Source organism: Euprymna scolopes, chromosome 34, assembly GCF_053919585.1.
Source record: "Euprymna scolopes isolate OS-2025 chromosome 34, ASM5391958v1, whole genome shotgun sequence".
Lineage (NCBI taxonomy): Eukaryota > Metazoa > Mollusca > Cephalopoda > Sepiida > Sepiolidae > Euprymna > Euprymna scolopes.
The window spans coordinates 75747865-75770342 of record NC_136515.1 but is presented as its reverse complement, the minus strand read 5'-3'; the positions used below and the strand labels follow the sequence as shown (position 1 = coordinate 75770342).

The window sequence follows — 22478 nt, the reverse complement described above, 5'->3', positions numbered from 1 at the left end:
AAAAGGACATCAAAAATCTGTATGACTCCTGATGTCATCTCTTTCACTTTCCTGAGTCCAACTCTTAGAAACTCCATTCTATGTCCTAAACAGGTGACTGTAATTTCTGTGTGATATCATTAGACTTTCTAGCTTGTTTTGTCTTGGGAGCTAATTTTTGCACCCATGCCTCAATCATGCTTGCTGTACAGAGTCTATTTCTGTTTGCTGCCAGGTTATCCTGACATGTACTTAATGTAACCCTTGCCAAAATTCATACTAGTTAACATGATCTCTACTTACTTGCATTGGGTCCAAATATATAACATTTCAAAGTACTCCAGTTCAAATATTACAGCTTGAATACACCCGACTTCTGAAACCACATTGTCGCCTGTTTTTCTATTTAGTGTCACCATCATGCATGTAAATTAACGTTAGTTTTAAAAGAATTATGAACATGCATGACTGAATGATGGCTTTAATCAAGCAGATTAAATCTCTTGGTGTCGAAGCCTCAGAATTCCCTATATATTAAAAAACAAAAATAAAGAAAAAAATCTGGCAAAAACTAATGACAAAACGTAAATAGCATATTCTAAAAGATCACATAAATTGTTCAAATACTTTTATTCTTATAAAGAAAATAATTTTTAAGTGATCAACTGATCATTACAACAAAAATCTCCCAAGTTTGAATTATTGTTGAGTTATCTTTCTTTGTTTCTTAAGATTGTTTTCAAAATAGTAGGTGAGGCAGATGTTCCTCAGATACTCATAAGATTTTATTTTCTTATTTAAAAATAAAACTACTGGATCAGTTTGGGATTTTTTTTTTTTTTTGATATTTTTGTTTTGTTACAGGTATGTACATCATACAGATTTAAAAAAAAATATTTTTTAATATAAGGGGAATTCTAGACAACACTGTGAGCTTCTTGCTTGTCTATCACAACAGTTTCTTAAATTACTAAACAAAGAATATTCTCATTTTCAGGCTATCACTACAACCAGAGAAAGTCTTCGAACTGACGCTGAGAATAAGGAACTGAATGATTTGGCTTTGAAGGGATTACGTTTGCTATCAGCCTGGACACAACTGGTTATGGAATTGGTAAGTTCATTAACAAAGTTTTTATTTATTTTTTTTACATTAAATTTAAACACCTGAAAACTGTAAAAAAAATAACCACCATTTAACAATTGTTCTAATATTTTTATATTAAAAAAAAAAATGTTTCTTTTTCTTTATGTATCGATTTTTAAAGACTGAATCCTTTTTAGGTTTTGCTTAAAACAAAATTTGGACTTCATTGGATCTTTAAAAATACTTATCCTATTTATAATCTGAAAGGGTTTTATCAGCTAAGACAGTTGTTGGAAAGGTTTCTTGTAATTGTTAAAGGAAAGGGGCTTTGTTTCATTTTACTTCAGTCAACATTTTCAGAAATCAAGGGGCCCTCTTCCTAGAGACTAACACTTGATCTCTGTATGAGATACATAGATATTCATTAAAGTTCTCTTTTACATCTCAAGCACCAAGTTAGTAAAGAAGTTGAGAAAATAATTTTCCTCTCTCCAATCGACTATATCTTATAGCAGAGGTTGGCAACCTGTCATGCGTGCCACATTTGACATACCAAGCAGTTTCTAATAGCATGCAAATGCTTCAAGTATTCTCCCTTGTGGTAAAGAGCAATTACTAATTGAACATTTCTTTGTAATTGCACAAAAAATATTTTTGTATTTTTCAATTTTTGTAAAAAAAATATATTGTAAAATAAGTATATTTCTCTTTACTTGTATAAGAATGTGTTGTTGGCACTCTGAATAATTCGAAAACTTTAGTTGGCACACAGTTAGCAAAGAGTTGCCTACCCCTATCTTATAATATACCTTATGATTGGTTGGTCTTACTGGATTACAAGGCAAGATTTCACCTAGTCTGGAGTATTCAGCTTCATGCTGTTATTTGAGATAACATCAATTGGAAAAGGTGCACTATCCCTTGTAAAACCAATGTTTGTTAGCCATATCAGGGAGATCTTATTGGGCCACAGCCGTTGTCATGCTTTTATGGACACCCAATTTTCCTTCCTGCCAGGTCTCATCAGCAAATACATCTCTGACACAAGTTTTACATATTAGATAATCACAAAATTGTTTATCAGAAAGAGAAAACTTTATCTGTTCATTTGAACCTGTGTTAAGTTAATATAAATTGAGTGGTATAGGGGAAGAGTGGATTCCGTTACAGAACCACCTTGAGTGGTAATGCCTGGGAAAAAGGACTAATTTATACAACCATATTTATGCTTTAAAAGCTTATTACTCCTAATAAACGTGTGGTCCTGGGTATGACCTTAAGAGACACATCCAAAGGTGAGCCTCTATTCGGAGACTGTAATAAATGTGAAGTTACTCCTTAGTTGACATTCGTCCCAGGTCCACTTTGGCCCAAAGCATTAATACCTGTTATAACACCTGATGCTACCAGATTAGGCTGTCTGAAGATACTGAATTCATGATAAAAAATGCATCAATTGTTTTTTTTTTCCTTTTTGTTTACAAAACTCAATCATGTTTTACAAAGCCAAAAACAAAAACAAGTTTTCTTCTACAAAACAACCAAACCAAACACCATGAATAAATATTTGAAGATATAAAGAACTTGAAGCATAAAATTTTTTTTGCAAAATTACTAGATTCGGCATTAAATAACCTGACAGAGGTTTATATGCCATAAAGCATAACAACCAAACCAAATAAATATGAAAGCTTTTCTAATGTAAAAAAAAAACCAAAAAGAAAAACAAAATAATGTGTAAAATTGAGTTTTGACAAAAATAAAAGTATGTTGCATTTTCGACTGTTTTAAATAAATATATTTTAACTTGAATTTTTTTTTAAAGAAAAATAACTCAATAGATAACACGTGCAAATTACAAATTTAGAACTATATACCAATTTTTAAAATAAGCCAGTGAGAAATTACAAACTAAATAGATTAAAGTGTGAATTTGTTAATGTCACACAATCATGACTGAACAACTGATAATGCTAATATCATTCTTAATGTTTAAATTTGAATATTGTTTTTGATTTCAGTATTCTTGGAAATTACTTCATCCGACTGATCCTCACCAGAGTCAAGCCTGCCCTCCAGAAGCTGAAGAATATGAAAGAGTAAGTATTAGCCTTTGTTACTATAAAACTGATTCCCTGCAGACTACAACATTATCATCTTCAAGTCTAACGTCAACAAATGTCAAACTATTTTTGTAAGGCTTCAATCCTCTTGTAGTATTGTTCATCATTCAATTGACTGTAATTCTGGAGGGAAATCTCTTTAAATTCGCCAATTTTAAGGCATCACTTTCCCTTAGTATCTCTAAGATTGGTAAATGGACTCACAGCAGAGCCCTGCTGTGTTGGCAACCGCAGCTCTCCAAATTGTAGAGCCATGCTAATCTTGAGAAGACAAATAAAGATGGTAGTTTCCTATTGCTTTCCGTCTTGATTCGGGGGATGTATCTCTCCTCTCCCTCTCTTTGTGAGTTAAATGTGCCCCCAGATACCAACCTGGAAATTTCTACAACTCTGTGCAGTATATACAGCACCTAGCCTTCCCAAATGGTCACCTATCTGGTACTGGCCAGGCTTGTTGTTGCTTAACTTCGGTGATCTGGTGAGAACAGGTGCTTCAACATGATTGTGTCGTATGAACATAGACACATAACTAATTTTATTATTACGCTAAATGTCTGTTAGTCAACGTTTGCTTCTCTAACATGCTTGATTAAGAGAATGCTAGATGATTAATAATAATATAATTAACACACGCTGATGCCGTACTGAATATTTGAAAACAAAAAATCAATGAATTCAATATAGATTATGGTTCGTGTATGAAAGATAAAATTGAATATTATCATGATCTGCAGATCACAATTTTATTAAAATTACTAGCTGGCCGCCCTGCATTGCTCAGTCGTAAAACACGCATAAATATTAGATTTTAATTCATACAGAAACTGAGACATGTGAGTATTATGTTTTTTTTCTAAACACTTCACTTTTTGTAAGTAAAAATAAATCCTTGAGCTGAGATTGAAACCGAAACGTAAAGACAGTGAGTATGATAACTATTTGACCAGCTTGACACAATCTTTATAAAGTGTTTTCAAACCTACTTATTCTTAACAAAAAGAAGCTGTCTTGTTTCACGGCCACACATGTGCATTCGTTAAACAGTTGACAGAGAAAGATCTGTCTATAAAAACAAGATGTCTATTTCATGTAAATTCACGATAATTTTTTTCTTCTTTTCCTTTCAGTCTACCCGTTACAATTATAGCAGTAGCGAGAAATTTGCCCTGATCGAAGTGATTGCGATGATCAAGGGTCTCCAGCTGCTGATGTCTCGGATGGAGTCCGTCTTCATGGATGCTATTCGACGACACATCTTTGGAGAGTTGCAAGATTTTGTGCAACTGCGTCTGAGAGACATCCTTCGCAAAGCCATAAAAAAGAAGAGCGATGTAATCAAGATGTGAGTATACATTTAAAACGAGACGGCAAAGCCAGCTCGCTATTTTTTTTTCACTTCGCAGAGTTCGCTAATCGAAATACTTGAAAAAAATTAATATAAACAGTGCATGTATAACTCTTGTACGAAACACAAAACAAGATCTTTCTCATCTATAGAGTAAGGACAACAGAATACTCTTATTGTTTTTATTCCAGAATAAATATCCGACACAGACACAACTAATCGACTGACATCACTCTATATGAACATGATATCAATGGATATAAACTTGAGTCAAAGCAATGAAAAGTATATTCCGTGCTTGTCTACGATTGAGCCTTTACAAAAAAAATTTTTTTTTTCAAGAAAAATCTCTAAAAAGATTTATGATGTATGTACCTGTCACCACACAAAGATGTCATATTCTAAAAATCATGTAAAGCGATCAAGTATTTTTTAAATTTTTTTATTTATTTAAGAAAATCAAGCTCCACCCCAATGTAAACACAGAATTTTTGTTGGGTGGGGGATCAATGTGTGGTTGTTCATTTTACATTAAATTGTATTCATAAATGTTATTTTCCTTTTCGGTTACCCTGAAAACCTATAAAGTGATAATTTCAAAGGATTTTTTGAGGGTGGAAAGATTTTTTTTTTTTTTTTTTTTTTTCAAAATCGATTGTCTGCCCTTGTTGATCCTTTTGTAAAAAAAATGGTGCACAAATCCTTCAATAAAATCTGTCATAAAATTTGGTTTTCTTAAAAAAAAAAAAAAAAGAATTATTTGATCAATTTAGGTACTTTTTGGAATATGCCATCTTCGTGTGGTGTCGGGTACATAAATCATAAAGATTTATCTTGTAAAAATGTTTTTTATAATCCCAAATGTAGACAAGAACCGAATATTCTGTTGTCCGAGGACTTATGATAGCGTATATATATTTACAAAAACTAAGAATTATGCAACAAATCGATACAAAAACATATTTCTTTATAATATCTAATTGGGATACATAAATAAAATGATAACTAGAGTAGGACAATAGAATTTTCTCATCATTATTTTTACTCCTGAGTATATATTTGACACAGTTAATCAACCGAGAACCATATCGCTCTATATAAAAACATAGATATCAACGGATATAAACTCGAGAGTCAAAATAATGAAAAGAATATTCTGTTGTCTTAGGACTTATGATATCATATATGTACTGACCAGACGCAATAAAATGCAAATTTTATATAACGCGGAGAAAGCTATGTTTGTATAACAATTTAGAAAAACTAAGAATTATGCAACAAATAAAATAATAATGAAGCCCTCTTAATAATATCTGAGATACGGTCTAATTCTTAACATCAACATTTGATGTATGCCTGTTACTAGTGCTAGAACAACATAATATTCTTACCATAGTTTGGATTTTCGAGTATATATATTTGACACCATTAGACACAGTTAACCAACTGAAAACCACATTGCTCTATATAAAAACATAAGATATTAATGGATATATACTTGAGAATCAAAACAATGATTTTTATGGAAGTTAAATCTTAAATATTTGTAACTACTGCAAAAGGTTCATTTATAATAAATTTATATAATTATAAAACTCAAGTAACCTTGTAACGGGTGTTGTCACCGCACATCCAGTTTACGACTTCTGGTTGCGCATGCGTACATAAACAAAATGACAACCATAAGAGCATTTTACCATAAATGCATTTTACAATGGTGATTTACCCACCACTTTCCTTTTTTTTTTAAAATTTATTCTCCATTTTTTGATACACCTTTCTTAAAAAACGTTCATACATTTTCTTTTACACTACCAACATAAATCAATAACCCCGAAAATATTTTGTTTTTTTTTAAATTTGCGTTACAAATAAATAATCAATGCGACAAAACGTATTGTTTTACAGTGTACGTTTTCAACATCCCAATTGTGTTTTTTTTTGTGTTTAAATTATCCAAATAAACAACTTTCTGCTTTTTTTTTTTTTTTTTTTTCAGTGCACATTTACCTATAAGTATGGCAAACCACTTATAATTTAATGGCTGTAATTTTTTTTTTTTTTTTTTCAAAAATAAACAATTATAAACAGAATGCCTCATAGAAATCTATCTATATTCTTTTTTCATTTTAATATACTCTCATAGAAATGTTTCTGTTATGTCACAAAAACTATTTTGTTTACATCACAAGTGTCATGCTCATATGTTAATTCCATAGCTAATATAACATACTGACCCAACGGGTCATGGGTAGTCTAGTGTTCTTCTAAAATCTTGAAATTAATGTAAACTTAAAAATATGTGAATGTTTGTTAATACTTCTGCAAGGTATTTTAAGAAATAAGTAACAAAAACAAATTATTTTCTTGCAAGAAAAAAGTAAAGTGTGGAGGGAAAGTCAATCATAATTGACCCCCCCCCCATCCAACCCCACAAAAGTGTTAGAAATTAAAAAAAAAACAGATGAAATAATTTGATCAGCATAATAAAGGTTATAGAGAGTGAGTTTAGTAGAAAGAAAATGGAGGGGAAGTTGTTCACCAAGGTACACAAATGAAAGCTTAAATAGGATTGTTAATCAATCAATATATGGCCATTAAATTTAGAGTTAGTTTAGACAGTTTTAGGAGTGACAATGAGTTTTGAGAAAGTTTATGACAGGAATAGTTTACATACAGATTTGGATTTGTGACAGGAATAGTTCATGGACAGACTTGGGTTTGTGACAGTTGAGGAGATACAATTTGACACAGTCGAACACAGGTTGTGGCTTGGAGCAGATTGGGATGAGCTGACATTAACTGATGAGCAATCTTAACAAAAGAGAGGAAGTTGTTCACCAAGGTACACAAAGGAAAGCTGAAATAGGATTATTAATCAAGGTGTGGCAGGGAACTGGGACAAAGAACTGAACAATATATGGTCATTAAGTTCAGAGTTAGTTTACTGGCAGTTTTAGCAATGGTAATGAGTTTTACAACAATTAGGAGCAATTTGTGGACTGTCTTGAGTTTGCGACAGTTGAGGAGAGTTGCCAGTTAGACACAGAAGTTGTGGTTCAGAGCAGATTGAGATGAACTGACATCGACTAACAAATACGGCCTTGACAGAAGATGTAGATGTTGACCTTTGGCATTTAGAGATTTGCTTCCTGTGATGGTGTCATACATGCACACAAATCTCAACCGACATATACAGAATGTGTTTGAGTCTTTTGTTTCTCTTGAGTTTATGTTTTGAGTTTTAAAAATTAAAATGAAGCTAAAACAGGCTCCCAGGCAACACTGCCTAGAGACGGCTAATTTCTTCTGAAAGTGTAATAAATTTGAAATATTTAACACATTTCAGGTGAAAACATTATTACCTATTTACTTGTCATGTTGAAATTGGTATAAATTAATAAAAAAAAAAATACGAAAAATAATCCGGTAGATGTGCTAGATGTATTTTTAACAAAAGAATCATCTACAATTTATATTCTTTAAAAATGTGTCTAAAAGTAGCAACGCCTAAATTTAAATCAAGGGAGATCAGTCCGTTTGTTATACTGAATTGGTTGCACAACTCTCCACATTAAAAACATACAATAAAATCTGATACTGTTTTTACTTGTAATTATTTTTCTAACGGATCATTTTTTGGAATTTTTTACTTATTTCGACATGATATGTAAGTACGTTATGTTTTTTATCTGAAATGTGTTTGTTTAAAAGATCACCAATATTTGTATACAAGAAATGAAGGTAACATAGAACATGGGTCGCAATGCGTGTCGTTTAAATTCAAATAAAGATTCCTTGACAACACTGGATCTGTACACAAACTGGAATTAATAATACTAAGCTAGTTGAAGTTATTCTTTCATTTTAATAATTTAAAGAAAAAAATATTTTTTTTATGATAGGATCATCATGTCAGTCCGAGACACCTGCGCCGACTGGATCCGAGGATTAGAGCCTCAAGACGATCCTGCCCTTCGAGGCAAGAAGGACCCAGAAAGTGGATTTGAAATAAAAGTCCCCCGCAGAAATGTTGGCCCATCAAGCACTCAGGTATGATTTACAAAGAACATGTTTAAATAAAATAATAACTTGAGACATTTTATAAATGTTCTGCATTTTTGATTTGTCAACCAAAATGTTAAGTTATAAATCTGATTAAATTTAACTTTGGAAAAGTTGAAACTTTCTTTTAATTTGAAAATTTAGAAAACCAAATATTTTATTTTTTATTAAATGATAAAATTTTTTCTTTTATTTGTTTCTGAGACTTTTGTTGTAAAAACAACTTATTCATAGAAGACTTAGTAGTTTGTTTGTTTTTCTGTCCATTTTACCAAGTACTTTATCAGTATGCCATGGGTCGTTGCGGTCAATTTTAGTTCAAGGCTCCTAAAATTTGGCACAAAAATGGGATTGTTGTATTGTTATCATAAAAGGGAGCGGCCGTGTGATCGTCTAAATGTTGCTATTTGTGATATATTCATATCTAATTGTTCATATGCAATTGTGTGTGTGTGGTACATGTATTTTGGACATACCTTATCTTCATGCGTCATTGATCTTGCTCACCTGGAATTCATCTTGTGTCTTGGAGGGGAAACTGGAAACCTGTTTTGGATGAATATTCATTCACACCAAGACAATGAATTGGTTTTATATAATTTTTATTCACCTTCCAGGTCTCAATCGCAGAAGAATGGAAAGTGAATGTCTTTGCTTGCATAGGTCTTATTTTCACACACGTCAGCGCCCCCCCCCCTCCTCAAGTGAAGGGGAGGGGGGTAAGCCGTCCGTTCTTCTTTACGTCCAAAACCCAACTCACTGACTCCAGCTAACCTGATCACGTGACTCCCACACAGATCCGATCAGCTGACCCTCACTTCCGGTAAAACGTGTCTACAATATAATTTACCATATTTCTTTTACGTGTTCGACCTATTTCCTAACATTAGAATTGTCTGCAAAGACACATGACATAATAGATAAAATATTTGGTAAAATTCATTCGTAAAGTTACATTCTTCTGGAGATTAGAGGTCCAATTTTCAGTGCGAACGAAACTCAAAATACAATTGAAAGTTACTTGGGACTTCTATCCAGTCATAGTTGACAGAACAAGAGCATGCTGCCTCCATGGATCAAATAAAGATTTCCATTCAAACTTCCATGCAGATTCTAGAGTTCGACCAGATATACACTACATCAACCAAAACATTGTGACTGGGTTTCACATATGAATTTGATATACCCTAGAGTTTTCCTCCTTCAAAGGCAGCTGGCTCAACATGACCAGGCTGAATGTTATAGCAGGTGCACATTTGATGATGACTCAAAAGACATACACCACAAATGAGAGAGAGAGAGAGAGAAAGAAAGTGTTAAATTTATGGTTCTGAATTTTTTTGATGATTATTCATATTTGGATTCTTACATTCATTAATCCTTATCCTTGAGGCCCTGTTGGTGGGGCATTAGAATACACCGACTGCCCCCCTTCAGAGGGTAAAAGTTCCTCAATGGGGGTCCTGGATATGACCTTAAACTATATCCAGTGGTGAAGCCCCACCTTGCAGGCTTTGGGGAGTGTGGAGCCACCCTTTAATTACCATTGCTCCCAGGTCCACTCTGACCTGAAGTGGTAGTACCTGTTAGGGTTCCAACTATGGGTTAAATAGAAAGCGACTTGAAAACAACAAATATATTCTATTAAAAATTTTTTCTTCAAAATCTTTGGATTCAGCATTCCGAAAAGGGTTGATATGCCGTAAAACAAAAACAAAAACAACCAACCAACCAACCTTATCCTTGAGTGGCCTTCAGGCCTTGATAAGTGGTGAATTCCAAGGAAAAACAAAAAATCACTCAATATGAGAACAGTAGTCTGAAGAATCCGAATAATCCCTCCTCGTCTCAAAAATTCTCTTAACGTCTGACATTATTTCTCTTTCAGTTATATATGGTTCGAACCATGTTGGAATCGTTGATTGCTGAGAAAAGTGGGGGCAAAAGGACTCTACGAAAAGATATTGACTATCATCATCTGATGAACATTGACGGCTTCCATAAGTCCTCGTTCTTCTGGAGTTATTTACTCAATTTTAATGGTAAGTATATTTGATTTTCTCGGATTTTGTTAAGTAAGCCACGATTTTATTCAAAACTCTTGTGTCCTTTGCTTGTCAAAATAAAAAAAGGAACACCAGCTTTGATTTTGAAATAAAATTTAATCTATTATTATATAACTAGCAGGGTTGCCTGGATGTTTTTTTTTTTTTGTTTTTGTTTTTTTTTGGGGGGGGGGCAGGCAGGCTCGAACCTGTGATGCGAAGGTGTCAATCAAAAAGTTGACTTGAAGTGAATAAGTTAAGAATCATGCAGGTGCAGAAATGAAGGTTGACTGTAGGCCAGTTTCTGCTTCCCCACGATGTTTGGGAAAACCAGCTCCCCCTAAGAAGGGGGAGCTCTCCAAATGGATAGCAATTGTTTGATATGAATGGTTTCCCCAACATTGATCAAAGCTAATTGCGATTTTGGAGGTCCCGGCTGGAAAGCCAGGCAACCTACTTTGCTGATTAGTTTTGCTTTTATACGAAAAAGACGAACAAACAGGCGAAAGGACGGATTAGAAGAAATTCTATAAAAGTCGATCAAAATAAATTTAGACGACATCTCAAAAAAGCCTTTCACAGATTTACAAAAACGCGCACGTCACTTTTGTCTTATATATATATATATATATATATATATATATATATATATATATTTAAAGGGGGTTAGAACAGTAGTCTAAAGAGCAGAGTGTATTTTAATGTGATAGTAAAATTACTAATTTAATTAAAACACAAAAGAACAGTGCTCGTACATTTATAAGCTACAATCAACATCCAAATGAATGCTTTGACGATAATTACGATTTGCAAAAGGCGAACAATTAAAAGATACATCTGCCTTATGCTAGGTTTATTTATGGTGTCTTTTACATATAAAAAAAACCCACCCAATACTTTTGCTGATGAGGAGACTTTGTTTAAAAAAAAACTATATGTCAAAATTATTGTCCGTGTCTTAATATCTATCACAATAAAAACATCGTTTCCGAAACAATCGTACAAATTATTGACTTTGGTGTTGTTCCTTCTTATGAAACAGATTTTTAATTTTTAATTCTAATTTGAATTTTAAATTATCAATCGCATTACTAAATATATATATATATATATATATATATATAGATAAAGGGAAAATGTCTGTGTGTATGTTTATATCCAGTTAAAAGTTTAAAACTATTAAACAAGCACCCACAAGGTTGGTATTGTCTTGATCAGCATTGTCCCGAATGAATAATATTTAAAATTTAGAAAAAATTATTCAAAATTTTCCTTCAATTCTTGCAGGGTTTAGCGTGTCCAAAAAGTCACTGCAAGAATTGAAGGAAAAAATCAGGAGCGAAATAAGAGAGTTAAATTGCAATCCAGAGATTCTGCAATCTGAATAATGTTTTGGAAAGAGCACAAATACGCAAAGCTGAAAATGGGCAACATTTAAAAGACATTTTTTTTTTTTCATAAATAAAGATTGTTTGAATTTTGCATTTATTGTTTTTAAATTCCCAATGTCTTAGTCAGATTGTGTTAAAATTACAGAAAGATATCATCAAAAATCAAGATTCTTTTTAAGTTCAAAATCCTTCAGTGACTTTTTGGACACCCTACACACATTTGGGCATATGTATAAGAACACATTTTTTTTTTTTTTTTTCTCAATTTTCACCTATTCTTACCAATTCTTTTTAACGACTTTTATATATTAAACAATGGTCCACAAAAAAATGCAATTATTTGATTCACCTTGAAATGCAGAAAAAATGGAGACAGACAAACATAGTGAATTTTATAAATTAGATTAGAAGAAAAGGCCATTGATCCAGCCCCTCTTCAGGGTTAAAAAAAATCAACATGGAGGTCAGCTGAAAACGTGGCTTAGGACAGTGAAACATTATGCAGAGCTGATCTTAAGTCTTTGCCTTCACTGCTGGAACCGAGATTGGCTAGCGCTTATATATGCTTTTGTGGTGAACTGTTGCACCTGGTCAGCATTCGTTTGGGATGCAGTAACTTCTGTGGATGGAGTCGGCCACACTGCTCTAGAGAGAACACTGAAACATATACAAGTAAAGAAGAGGGATTAAGACTTGGTAAAAACAATATTTAAAGTTTTTATTTGTATTCATCCTAAACAAGGCAAATTGTCACTGAAATGTAAGGGGATACTGTGAATTAATAACCATCTTTACAGGGACACTCTAAGTAGGGAGTTGAGTAGCAACATGACTGTTCACATTACATTTAAAATTTCTGCATATTAGCACAGTCGAGGGAAACAGGATACAGGAAGGGAATTCCAAAGTCTAGCAGTTTGAGGGGAAGAAACTTTCAGAATAGAAGGCTCTCTGGCATTGAGGGACCGTCAGGTGCTTTAAGGTGCTACTTGTCGAGTTAGCTGTGTTATTGCTGTTTAGAGGGCACCAATGCTACAAGTTTGTCAAAGAACATTCCATTAAAGTACTTGTAAAAGAAGCACAGGGATGCAGCATTGCGGTGATGTGACAGGGGTTGAAGCTTGGTTGACAATGCAGAATATATTAGATTGCAGACGTTTTATTTGAACTCTGTCCGATAGAGAGATACTACTGGTTGATGCACTATCATATATGGCAACAATATTCCATACATGAGTGAATGATGGCTTTGTAGAGATATAAGATACTCTTAGATATGAGCATTTTTCTAGCATGGTAGAGGGAGCCCATTTTCTTTGCAACAACCTTTTAAGCGTCAGTTTATATTTTGATATGAAAGAATTCAAGTGTTTTAGTTTTATAAATAATTAAATCTTTTCTCTTGTAAATTTTTTTTTTTTTTTTTCATCTTTCAGAATCTTTGCAAAACTGTTGTGATTTATCTCAATTATGGTACCGTGAATTCTTTCTGGAAATGACGATGGGAAAACGAATCCAGGTAAGCAATCAAGAAGAAAGCCTGTTACTGTTTTGTTTAATGTGTAGACACAATTGCCCAAAAAGAAAATAGCTGCTGAATTAGTTTTATGTAAAAACTGAAACCGAAAGAAATCCTTGCTTCACATAGAAACTCTAAAAATAAATGCTTGTAAGGAAATTTTGCTTTGTTTGGGGAAAAAAAAAAAAAAATTCATATTGAATGATGAAATCTATCTTTAGAACATTTTCATCTCCAACTTTCAATTGACTGCAAATAACGGTTCAATCTATATGGTAAATTACAGGTTTCATACCTTCAAGAATTGGCTATTAACCAACGCTTAGCAATGTCAGCCATCTTCATGACAAGTTGGAATATTGTTATTTCTTCAGTCTGCATGAAATCATTGTCATAAAACTTAGGCGGTTATATGTACACATTACCATTTTTTTCTTAGAAATATGTGTCAGATTGTATGTGATATATTTTCAGACGAAAATTCAAATACAATTTTTTATGCTTTTTGAAAGTAACTACAGTAAAAACCATTTGATTTTAAGAATGAATAAAAAAGCTCTTAAAAGCATCTTTTAAGAAATTAAAAATTTTGAATAAATAATGTTTTGGAAACCATATTAAAATGTAAATATTTTAAAAATCATTAGATTTTGTTTTTAATTGTTGTCTTTTTTTTTTTTTTTTTTTTTTAATTATGGATAGCAAAATATCCATCATCAGGGTTTTTTTTTATGTAAATAAAATCTTTTTGGCTGATGTTGTTATCAAGGCTTTGTGCAGATAATGCTACATGTGTTAGAATCGTGTAATTCAAGTTTAAAAAATAAAATAAAATGATTTTTAATAAAATAATTTCAAAGACATAAAAATCTGTATTAAAACTCTGGGAAGAACTATTAGGAATTTAAAATCTTTGAATAAACAGATAAAACTGTTTTAGAACACATTAAATATGCAAAAATATTTTATGAAAAGAAGGAAGAAAAATACAATCCCATTTCATCCTTTTTTTTATGTTTCAACTTTAAAAAAATAAAATAAAAATTGAATTGCATTTTTCTTCCTTCAAAATTCCTTTGCATCTGTAACGTGTTTTTTTTTCAAAGTTTTTAATTTCAAACACATTTTGCGTGTTTATTCAGAGTTTGATTTTATGTCATGTGCATTGACGCAGCAATGAGGTGAAAGTTAAGTAGCACTAAGCCTAACCAGTACTGAGTAGGTAGATTGGTGAGCTTTTAGACCAATGCATTTTAGGTGAAAATATTATGTACTTACATGGCATGTCGAAATTAGTAGGGATTAAAAAAATTACGAAAAGATGGAGATGTGCAAGATGTATTTTTAACAAAAAATCATCCGTTATTATCTTTTGTTTAAAAATGGATGACTCTTATTTTGAGTCAAGTTAAGTTAGTTTCTCGTACTGAATTGGTTGCGCAACTGTTCCACAACAAAACAGATGATAAAACTCAATAATTCATTAAATTTATTTTTACTTGTAATTATTTTCCTCTTGAACCATTTTTCGTAATTTTTGGAATTTATGCTTATATAGAAAAGGCATTATGTGTGTCTGAGTTCGTTCCATATGGACTCCAAAATGGCGGGACAGATGTTTTTTTTTTAATTTCATACAAATCTACTATGTGTCTGGGAGTGTTCCTAGATAGGTTTTTTTTTTTTTTAACTGAATCTCTGCAATAAGTATTGAAACTTGATAATCGAAAAAATCCTATTAAAGAAGGAACGGTCCAATTTTGACCAAAGTTAACGCTTTTATACAGTCTAATATCACAAGTACATTTGAGAAATTTTATCAACGCACAAACAGAAGGGCCCAGTGTATAAAATCAACAGTAAGTTCTTTGGTAGGGTAGGAGTCCGTTAGAAATGAATGTTTCTGTTTAGAGCACAATTGACCATGATATTTGACTTTTGCTTTGGAAACTGTAATTCAAACAAATAAGCAATTTTATAAAATCAACAGTAGCTTCTCTACAGTGCATTTGTAGACTGCAATGGATTGTGGTCTAAATCACTGCAGGAAGAGTTTGTAAGCTTCCTCTTGCTGCACCGCAGTGCGTCCCTGTATAGAGCAGGCAGACCAGATAATCAATTTAATTGCCAAAAGGGCGATTTGACAGATTTTAATGACAATAAAAGTATTGGAAGTGTGGATCCTCATTCAATCCTGGAAAATATCAGGCCTCTCTGCTAGTTTATACTGATTTCGACATGACACATGTAATAATGTTTTCACCTGAAATGTGTTGGTTTAAAAGATTACAACTGCACAAGCAGCAAACTAGATGCTGTGTGCCAAAAGAATTTTTCAAATTAATCTACAAACCAATATATCGTCGATTTTGGATGTTTCGCTGTGAGTGATTTTTACCTATCCAAGGGGAGATAACTCTCTGTAAGAACCACAGTATTGTAGCGAATAGGTTAACACCTATTTAGTAGTGAAAATCATCTGTATATTTAGTATGCCCAACATTTATTTTATTTTTTCAATAATTGATAATCTTTGTCTTTTCCTCATGTATATTTAGTATGCCCAACATTTATTTATTTTATTTTTTCAATAATTGATAATCTTTGTCTTTTCCTCATGTATATTTAGTATGCCCAACATTTATTTATTTTATTTTTTCAATAATTGATAATCTTTGTCTTTTCCTCATGTATATTTAGTATGCCCAACATTTATTTATTTTATTTTTTCAATAATTGATAATCTTTGTCTTTTCCTCATGTATATTTAGTATGCCCAACATTTATTTATTTTATTTTTTCAATAATTGATAATCTTTGTCTTTTCCTCATGTATATTTAGTATGCCCAACATTTATTTATTTTATTTTTTCAATAATTGATAATCTTTGTCTTTTCCTCATGTATATTTAATATGTCCAACATTTATTTTATTTTTTCAATAATTGATATTTTTTTGTCTTTTCTTAGTTTCCAATTGAGATGTCTATGCCATGGGTTCTGACGGATCACATCTTGGAGACAAAAGAAGCTTCAATGATGGAGTAAGTGTCAGTTGTTGAACATTAAAATTTTTTTTTCTAAGTTCTTGTCTAGAATTTCTTCTATATTAAAAAACGAAAATATCATATTCCAAAAACCATGGAAGTAGTTTTATTTTTAAACTAGCAGGCCACCTGGTGTTGCCTGGTCATAAAATATGCATAAATATTATATTTTAAGTGGTGTAGAATTCTTTATTATAAACAGAAATACCATGGATATTAAATGTAATGTAAAATTTCATTAAAAAAAAATTAAGTAAAAAAAAAAATAAAAACGGAAAAAAAACGGAGACATGTGCATGCGAGTATCATGTTTATTTTTAACATTTCGCTTGTTTTGAATAAAAAAAAGTACTCAAGCTGAGATCGAAACCAAAACCTAAAGACAGTGAGTAAAGTACAATAACCATTCAGCCAGCATGACACAATCTTTGAAAAGGTGTTTTTACTTAACATAAGGAATCTGTAATGTGACTGATTCACGCATGCGCAATCGTGAAACAGCAAACACAAAAAATCCAATGACTTAAATTAAAATTTTCAATTTTGACCCCTTAGAAGCCCCTTTTATCGAGATGAAAATCGATTAAGAAGTTTTTCACAAGTCTGAATAATCTATATACCAAATTTTAAATCTGGAGACTAAAAATTTGTTGAATATATAGGTTGAGAAGTGTTCTCTCACACACACACACATTCTCACTATTATAGAAGATAAGGAAATTAAATATTATGACTTATGTGATTGTCTCTGCCACCATTTGGCCAAAAAAAAATCTCCAAAATAAAGGGAAATAACTCCTCAATAACTCATACTAAATTTATGTTGTGATGTTTGTTTTTTTCATTAATCGCTTAAAAATGATTTTCTTGATAAAAATAAAACTACTTGGTCAATTTACATAATTTTTGGAATATAATATTTCCATTTTGTCATGGATACGTACATCATGCAGATTTGTCTTTATTTTTGTTTTAATATAAGGCGAATTCTGGACAAGAACCAGGAACTTTTTTTCCAATTGTAATTATGGATGATAGCATCTTTTTTTAAGGTCACCTTCCATTGGGTCTTTCTCTTTGGGACAAAGCAGAAACAGCAAAAAGAATTTCTAACATAAGTTCTGCATTGTCTGTCAAGCTCTACCCTCTGTCACTTCGCAGCAGTGATCCTATACTTGTTTGAAAAATACTTCCACAAAACATGTTCCAATAAATTTATTGCTCTTGTATATCCTCTTCAAAAATACCTCAAACCAACTCGACTAGCAGCAAAATTTCACCCCTTCACTATAGATGTAAAAAGTTTTCTACATCAACATTTTTTTCCTTAGACCTGACTGTAGTAACATGTAGAAATAAAATTTCTACTTATGCACTATATGAACTCTATCACTAGTGGTTTATGGAAAACCTTGGAAGGTGCCAAAACAGTGTGCACATTAACCCTAATACAAAAGACTATAAAGAAAGCCTTTGTGTACTATCATTATTTTATTATGAATATCTTGATTTGAACAAAAAAAATCATAAAAAGAAATAAAAAATATAAAGATTTGAGTACTATCAGTTTATTATTCCCCCCCCAAAAAAAAGTTATTCATGCAACTTACTTTACAATGAGGTTTTTTTTTTTTTTCCTTAATTTGAATTTTCTAAAAGTTTTGTAAAATAATTCCAATAATTATTCGTAAATATTTTCATAATTAGCTTTGTACTAACAAATGTATTGAAAAAAATGGCTAGTGTTACGTGCAAAAAAAAAAAAAAAAAATGGCTAGTGTTACATGCAAAAAAAAAAAATCCTGAAACTTCAATTCAACACTTTTAGAGTTTTCCATAAATTGTGCAAACAGTTCCAATGATAGGTTGTTCCTTATACTGCATTAGTATGATAAAATTAAATATTATGTGAACAAAAATCTTGCTGGCCATCAAGGTTGCTCTGCCATAAATTTGACCACAATCACAAATCATCCTTTATGCTTGGTGAACATAAAAGAAAAAAATATTCTTCTACTAATAATTTGGCACCATCTCATCAAACCACTGTATTCTGAAGTAGTTATTTCTCAGTACTACCACAAATAAAATTATTATATTTCTAAGTGTTAGTTTTTATTACAATACAGGTAATTTCTGCATTTTAGCTTTCTTTGGTTTTCATTTTTTGAAGAGTTTGATTTGAGGCAAGGGGAGACAATCACAAAATTTATTTAATTTTTTCAAAATATCTTGAAAAATCAAAACAATTGAATTAATACAGTAACACAGAAAGCATTAATTACTGGAACACTTATTGAATTAAAGGAATTCCTTTTTTTAAAAAAAATATTTTTGGAATATACAGTTTTCATAATAAATCATAACATCACTAATAACAGTCACTAGTAAAAAAAAAAAATGTATGAATTTAAAAAAAAATTTTTTTTTTTTTTTTTTTTTAAACAGTTTTCGAAATAAAACAGTTTATTTACAAAGGATTACATCCATTACTAAATAAAATTTCATGATTATCTCCACTTGTTTCAAATTAAACTCTTCAAAAATCCAAACTGAAGAAAGCTGAAATGCAGAATTGTTACTTTTAGCTGGATATGCACACATACGTATACACACACGTATACACACACACACACACGTATACACACACACACACACGTATACACACATACACACACACACGGGAATTCTCTTTTCATAAAAAACATCAATTACATAAGTTTTTCATTTTCTGTAACTTTCTAAAATTTGCAGTCATTTTTACAAAATTAGGCTGTCTGAAGATACTGGATTCCTAACCTAAAATGCACCAAAGATCGGGACTATTGTTTTCTTTTTCTTTTCCCTTTGCAAAACTCAATCATGTCCAACAAAGTGGAAAACAAAAACAATCAAACCAAACCCCATGAATAAATACTTGAAGATATAAAGAACTTGAAGCGTAAAAACTTTTCAAAATCAATGCATTCAGTATTAAATAACCCTAATAGGGTTGTAATGGCAATTAAAAATAAAAAGAACTTGAAGCATAGTAAGTTTTTTTCTGAATTGCTGGATTCAGCATTAAATAATCTGAAAACGGTAGATATGCCATAAAACAAAACTAATATTTATGCGAACATGTTATTTTTTTTTATCTATCGTTCCGTTCTTTTTCAGGTATGTTCTTTACCCACTCGATTTATACAATGACTGTGCACATTATGCGTTGACCAAATTCAGAAAACAGTTTCTCTATGACGAAATAGAAGCTGAGGTAAGTAATAAGATGATGATGATGAGGAGGAGGAGAAAAAAAGCAATGTATCCTTAAGATGCATCTGTTAATTCGATCTCAAAATTAAATAATGCATAACAACAAAAATATTAAGTCATTTTCCAGAACTCTGTTATATAGTCGATCTATATAATGCTACCAAATGAGTCTTGTTTTAAATGTATGTATAATTTGCTTGATGTGTTTTTGTTAGTGTTGGGATGATTAATCGAAATCAGAATCAGAAAAATCTGAGCTTTTTGGGGTATCAGAATCAGAAAAATTTGAGCCTATTTTCCAATGATAAAACTGATTCCTTAAATCCTCTTTTTTATTTGAGTTTGGTTTAAGAAACATCTTCCACTGCTTGTAGTAATAAAAAAAAAATAATAAATATTTATTGATTTAAACTTCCAGTAAAACTAAAATCTGTAGGTCCCCTCCCCCCCTTCACAAGTGCGTTTTTACGTTTGAGAAAATATATGCACATTTAAGGTGGGTTTTTTTTACAGTAATCGGAATAAAAAATAACCATGTTATAGTTAAATATTTAGAGATTTATACAGAATCGGAATCGGTAATTGTATCGGAATCTATGGAAAAATATTAGAATCATCCCATCACTAGTTTTCATACTTGTATAAAGTTTAAGTGTAATGTAAACAGACATCTTGCTTCTCAACTCCCTACATAGTATTTGCAACTTATGTCTCTCATAGTACCTCCCTACATCAAAGTGTCACTGCCTTGTTTGGGGTGAAAATGTAATAAAAAAAAAAAAATACTACATTAACCTCTTAAATTTTATTTTTATAATGTATTTTTTTTTTCTGTTTTTAAGGTCAACTTGTGTTTTGATCAATTTGTCTACAAACTCACAGATCAAATTTTTGCGTACTACAAACACTTAGCAGGAAGGTAAGTCATTTTATTCTTTCAAATGTAGAACATTTAAACAGTAATTGAAATTAAATTCAATATTTTATTAAAGACTAGCTGTCTCTACTTGGCGTTGCTTAGGAGTCATACTATTAAAAAAAATTTTTTTATCCTTTCCAAAATTCCTCTTAATATTTAAAAAAAAAAAAAAAAAAAAAAAAAACTGAAGGAAAAATTCTGTATGAAGTACGTACTCATGACGTAAAGAAAATATTATATTAAAAAGAAATCCTGTAAATTGATGAAATAGTTTTCAAATAATTTTGAAGCAAACTTGAATTTTTTCTTTTTTCGATACCTTCCCCCCTAGTTTTGCATATGAATTACAAAATATTTGATATTTCCCAAAAACCTCTGGCCTTGATGGAGGGGAGATTAAAACTTGCTGCTGTGGTTTCAAATGATCTGAAATAACATCAAGGGGAGACTTGATTCCAAATATTTCTCATATGTTATATCTCCCCTTTTTGATTTTAATACGTAAAGTAAATTTCACAATGTATAAGGATTATTTGATGCTGGAGATATTCATAATCGTACCCTATTTTCAATAGAGGGCAAATATAACATATGAGAGATATTTGTAATCAAGTCTCCCCTTGCTGTTATTTCAGATCATTTGAAACCAAAGCAGCAGGTTTTAGTCTCCCCTCCATCAAGATCAGAGGTTTTGGGGATTATGATGTAGATGAGAACAATAGTCTGAATAAAACAAACTTTGATTTATTTTAACAATGAAATAGAGATTATACAATATATATCAAAAAAAAAAAAGAAAAAAAAAATCATTTATGCCTGTGATGAAATGCCTTTATAATTAGTACAAACCTGATTTTGTGCAGCCTATAGTGTCCGGTGGCAGACAAAAAGAATAAAGAAAAGAAAAAACATGGCTGCTGCCTCTCTTCATATGCTTACTATCTTGTCACTTGATATTTAAATCAGATGCTTTTGCTTTAAATGAAAAGCCTGATTTTTCAGAGACTAATATCTGTTTTAGATTTGGACATTTGACTAGCAAGATTTTACAGCAGTGTGTCAAGTTTTGTAGTAGTGAGTTTTAACAGCAGTGTGTTGAATTTGGAGTAGCGAGTTTCATGTCGAATTTGACCCCAGAAATTGTTAGTTGGTACTGACACTTAACAATTTATTTGGGGAAGTGTAGAATAGTTAACGCTTGATTATTTATCCACCATGTCATTTATGCATGAAGAAAAATATTCGTTGCATGCACACTAATTTGTCTTTATTTTCTTCTTCAGTATAATGCTAGACAAACGATTTCGTGCAGAATGCGCCAGCGTTGGCGCTCGCATCAATTTCCCCATTGCCAACCGTTACACAACCATACTTAAACAACGGCACGTACAGGTAAGATACGATATTACAACCTTTTTGTTTGTTGTTCTTATGTAAACATGCACAATACTGCTGCATGTTTAATGGGAGAATGCATAGATGCATGCTGCAAATGGCAGGCCTGCAATGGGGATAAATAGCTGAGAGAGGAGACTAATCATGACATTTATTAGCATCTTTGACAAAATAATATCTTCTTGAAAATGCAGACCACTTGAGATTCTACAGAAAATATGTCACCTCTAGATAATAGATACCCTAATTGGTTTGTTTATATGTCCATAAATAAATGAAACCTTCAATAATTCTTAAGTAGTTGTGCT

At 31.6% G+C, this 22478-nt stretch overlaps 1 protein-coding gene across 3 annotated transcripts in view; it reads left to right on the top strand.

Annotated features, from left to right (window-relative positions):
* The window catches only part of LOC145259289 (cytoplasmic FMR1-interacting protein-like), a 166714-nt gene that overhangs the window by 77970 nt on the left and 66266 nt on the right, over window positions 1-22478 (top strand). For all 3 annotated transcript variants that reach the window (XM_080117160.1, XM_080117157.1, XM_080117159.1), the window contains exons 9-18: window positions 977-1093; window positions 3088-3165; window positions 4317-4531; window positions 8440-8587; window positions 10488-10641; window positions 13472-13554; window positions 16525-16598; window positions 19761-19857; window positions 20699-20775; window positions 22059-22167. In XM_080117160.1, coding sequence (XP_079973286.1) covers window positions 977-1093; window positions 3088-3165; window positions 4317-4531; window positions 8440-8587; window positions 10488-10641; window positions 13472-13554; window positions 16525-16598; window positions 19761-19857; window positions 20699-20775; window positions 22059-22167 — 1152 coding nt within the window. The remainder of the gene's footprint in view (window positions 1-976; window positions 1094-3087; window positions 3166-4316; window positions 4532-8439; window positions 8588-10487; window positions 10642-13471; window positions 13555-16524; window positions 16599-19760; window positions 19858-20698; window positions 20776-22058; window positions 22168-22478) is intronic.